Source organism: Crocuta crocuta, unplaced genomic scaffold (assembly GCF_008692635.1).
Source record: "Crocuta crocuta isolate KB4526 unplaced genomic scaffold, BGI_CrCroc_1.0 scaffold978, whole genome shotgun sequence".
Lineage (NCBI taxonomy): Eukaryota > Metazoa > Chordata > Mammalia > Carnivora > Hyaenidae > Crocuta > Crocuta crocuta.
This window is the reverse complement of record NW_027530876.1, coordinates 668043-671302: the sequence shown is the minus strand read 5'-3', so window position 1 is coordinate 671302 and position 3260 is coordinate 668043. Positions and strand designations below refer to the sequence as shown.

Sequence of the window (3260 nt, the reverse complement as noted above, 5' to 3'; positions counted from 1 at the left end):
GGCGCCCCCCCAGCCTCTCCTGCGCCCCTCTGCTTCCTGGGCCAGGCCTGCCCGCCCCTCTCCTGGCCTCAGCGACTGGACATCCTCCTGGGCACAGCGCGGGCCGTTCAGTTTCTACATCAGGACAGCCCCAGCCTCATTCACGGAGACATCAAGAGGTGAGGAGGGCACGCGGCCAGGCCCCGCGGCCTCTGAGAGCTGCCCGAGTGGAGTCCGCGGCAAGGGAGTGATGCTCCCCAACCTTCATCCGGCAGGGAGCGGTGGCACTCGCTCTCCGAGTCCCAAGGAGCCCTGCTCTGGGTGTCCCCCATGAGAATAGGCCTGCCCTCTCCTGCTTGAGGCTGAGGTGAGGGACGGGGAGCAGCCCTGAGGCCCGGGCCATCAGAGCTGGGGGCCCTGGGTCACCGCGTACCGTACCGGGCACGGGCCAGGCGTGGAAGCAGGGGCCGACCGGCGCGCGGGAGCCCCCGGGTAGCGGTACCGCCGGGCAGCGCCGGCCGCTCTCTGCGGGCCAGGTGCGAGTTGGTCGCGCCGAGTCCTGTTTCCTCGGGGCCAGGCAGGTGTCGGGGTGCGGAGCGGGCTGGTGCCGTGCTGACACTTCTCCTTCCCTCCCCCCAAGTTCCAACGTCCTTCTGGATGACAGACTGATGCCCAAACTGGGAGACTTTGGCCTGGCTCGGCTCAGCCGCTTCGCGGGGGCCAGCCCCGGCCAGAGCAGCACCGTGGCNCCCTCATCCACCCCACGAGCCCCCCTGCCATCCCAGAAGCCACTGCCACACTCTCCGTCCTGCCCTCTCCAGGTAGTGCTGGAGACCCTGGCCGGCCAGAGGGCCGTGAGGACGCATGGTGCCAGGACCAAGTATCTGGTGAGCCTCCCGAAGTGGGGCAGCGAGGGGGGCAGAGGAGGGAGAGAGGGAGAGAGGCGAGGAGACCGCAGGGAGGGAGGGAAGCGCTACTCCTGGTAACCAACAGGTGCAGCCCTGGAGGGTGGAATGATCTGGAATGCAGTGCACCACAGAAGCCAGCCTCTGCTACTGCTGACTCATCTTTGAAAGTAGGCAGGGCTCCAGACAGCTTCCCTTGACCTTGCCGAGGAAAAACCTGTCTGTCTGCTGGAGATGCCGCGGGCCTCTGCAGACCCCACCCGGGCTGGGAGCGGGGAAGGGGCCTCCCAGCAGGACAGCCCCAGCGCTCTAGGACAAGAAGCTGTAGTGGNGACAGTGCAGGGAGGGGAGGGGCAGAGAGAGGGAGAGAGAGAATCCCAAGCGGGCTCTGCTCTGTTAGCGCAGAGCCCGAGGAGGGGCTTGAACCCACGAAACCGCAAGATCCTGACCCGAGCCAAAACCGAGTCGGACGCTTAACCGACTGAGCCACCCAGGCGCCCCTCACGGGCGAACAGACCTAACACACGGGCCCAGAACGTGTCCCATCCGAGTTTGTTCTGTGCGTCCTGCCACTCCTGTTTCGGACTGTTACCCAGTTTCACCGGGTCTGGGCTGGCACCAGGGGACCGGACATGAGCCGTGCTTGCTTTGCCGGCCTCATCCACGGGCACATCCCGCGGGCACCGTGCACAGCGCCAGCCCCAGCTTGGGCTGCCCTCCACGATGTCATCACTGCCTGGCCTTCTTTGGACCGTTCCTACCTTTTTGTCCTCTGTGCCACAGCCAAAGCGACATTTCAGAAACAGAAAGAGATCGGGGAAGCCCCTTTGTCTCCCTACTGTGCTCAGCGTAAAGGCCCGATCCCTCGCCACGGCCACAACTCCCCAGAGCTTGCTAGCAGCAGCCTTCCCTCTGTCCTCCAAGCTCAGCTAGCTCCTTGCTCTCTGCCCCAGGGCCTTTGCATGAGCCCTTCCTTCTGCCCGAAAGACCACCCCTCCCCAGGTGCTTCCTTCTGGTCCTTCCCATGTCAGAACTCAAGATGGCCTCCAGTCCTGTTTGCACCCCTGGGTACCTCTCCGTGGGCTACTCCCTTCCCTTCTTGGCTCTGACCTCTGGCCCGTTCGTGCCTTCAGATCCTAGCCCGAGTGCTGCTTGCTCAGGCCCTGGTCAGCAGCCCCCTGGGCCTGTCCACTGAAGCGTTTCCATTGCTTTGTAGGCTTGCTGGTGTCTCCCCCACACCAGGAAGTCAGTTCTGTGAAGGTGGACCCAGAGTGCTCCGCTTGTCACTGTGTCGCTAGGGCCTCGGGCAGTGCTGGGCACACAGCGGGTGCTTATTAGTAAGTCTGAAGAAAGACCGCGGGAGTCAGTAAGGAGAGCCTGGGGCATGGGGCTGAAGGCATGACCTCCCCCCAGTGGCCACACTCCTAGTATCCGTCCCACAGAAAGACCTGGTGGAAGAAGAGGCCGAGGAGGCCGGGGTGGCCCTGAAAAGCACCCAGACCACACTCCAGGCAGGTCTGGCCGCGGACGCCTGGGCTGCCCCAATTGCTGCCCAGATCTGTAAGAAGCACCTGGACCCCCGGCCCGGGCCGTGCCCCCTCGAGCTAGGCCTGGCGCTGGGCCAGCTGGCTTGCTGCTGTCTGCACCGCCGGGCCAAGAGGAGACCCCCCATGACCCAGGTAGCCCTGCATGGAGGTGTGGCGTGGGGAGCGCTCGGGCTCTGGCTGCCCGGGGAGGACAGTGGCGTGTCGTACTCCTGGTGGGGCTCCGCGGTGGGCCGGACGTCCTTCGATGCCGCCTGGGGTGGCTGGAGTCCTGCGGAGCCCCACCCGCTAGACAGAAGCGAAGGGCTTTTGCTGCGCCCCCTCCTGGGTACACTGCGCCACTGCATCTGCCTTTTCCCGTCCCCTCCCTGGCCCTCCCCTTTCCCCCTGCCCATTTGAGGGCGGGAGGGCCGTGAGGTTTGCTTCGTAGAAGAGAGCGAAATGCTGTTCTCGGTCCTTTGTTTTAGGGGCCATGACTTCGTGGCATCCCTTGTGACAGGGACAAAAAGGCAAAAGACAGACAGACGCCGGGCACGCCAGTTCAGTGGTCCTCACGGCCCCCTGGGAGGCCTGCGCCCCAGGGCAGGGCCCTCTTACGGGAGGGCTGTGACTGGTCCGCGTGGCCAGTCCTGGCCCCCTGCAGAGAGCCATGGAGACACCCACCCAGGCCACCCCCTGAGAGCGTCCCTCTGTCCTCACAGGTGTACGAGAGTCTGGAGAAGCTGCAGGCAGCCGTGGCAGGGCCGGCGCGGGAGCCCGAGGCTGCGGGCCACAGCCCCCCTTCCCCGCAGGAGAACTCCTATACCTTCATGACCGGCAGCACCCCAAGCGC

The 3260-nt window shown here is 65.3% G+C and overlaps 1 protein-coding gene across 1 annotated transcript in view; it reads left to right on the top strand.

Annotated features, from left to right (window-relative positions):
• IRAK1 (interleukin 1 receptor associated kinase 1) overlaps positions 1–3260 on the top strand; it is a 13244-nt gene that overhangs the window by 8868 nt on the left and 1116 nt on the right. The window contains exons 6-9 of the mRNA XM_077769611.1: positions 30–158; positions 620–866; positions 2327–2563; positions 3130–3260. The exon at positions 3130–3260 is cut by the window's right edge and continues 308 nt beyond it. Coding sequence (XP_077625737.1) covers positions 30–158; positions 620–866; positions 2327–2563; positions 3130–3260 — 744 coding nt within the window. The remainder of the gene's footprint in view (positions 1–29; positions 159–619; positions 867–2326; positions 2564–3129) is intronic.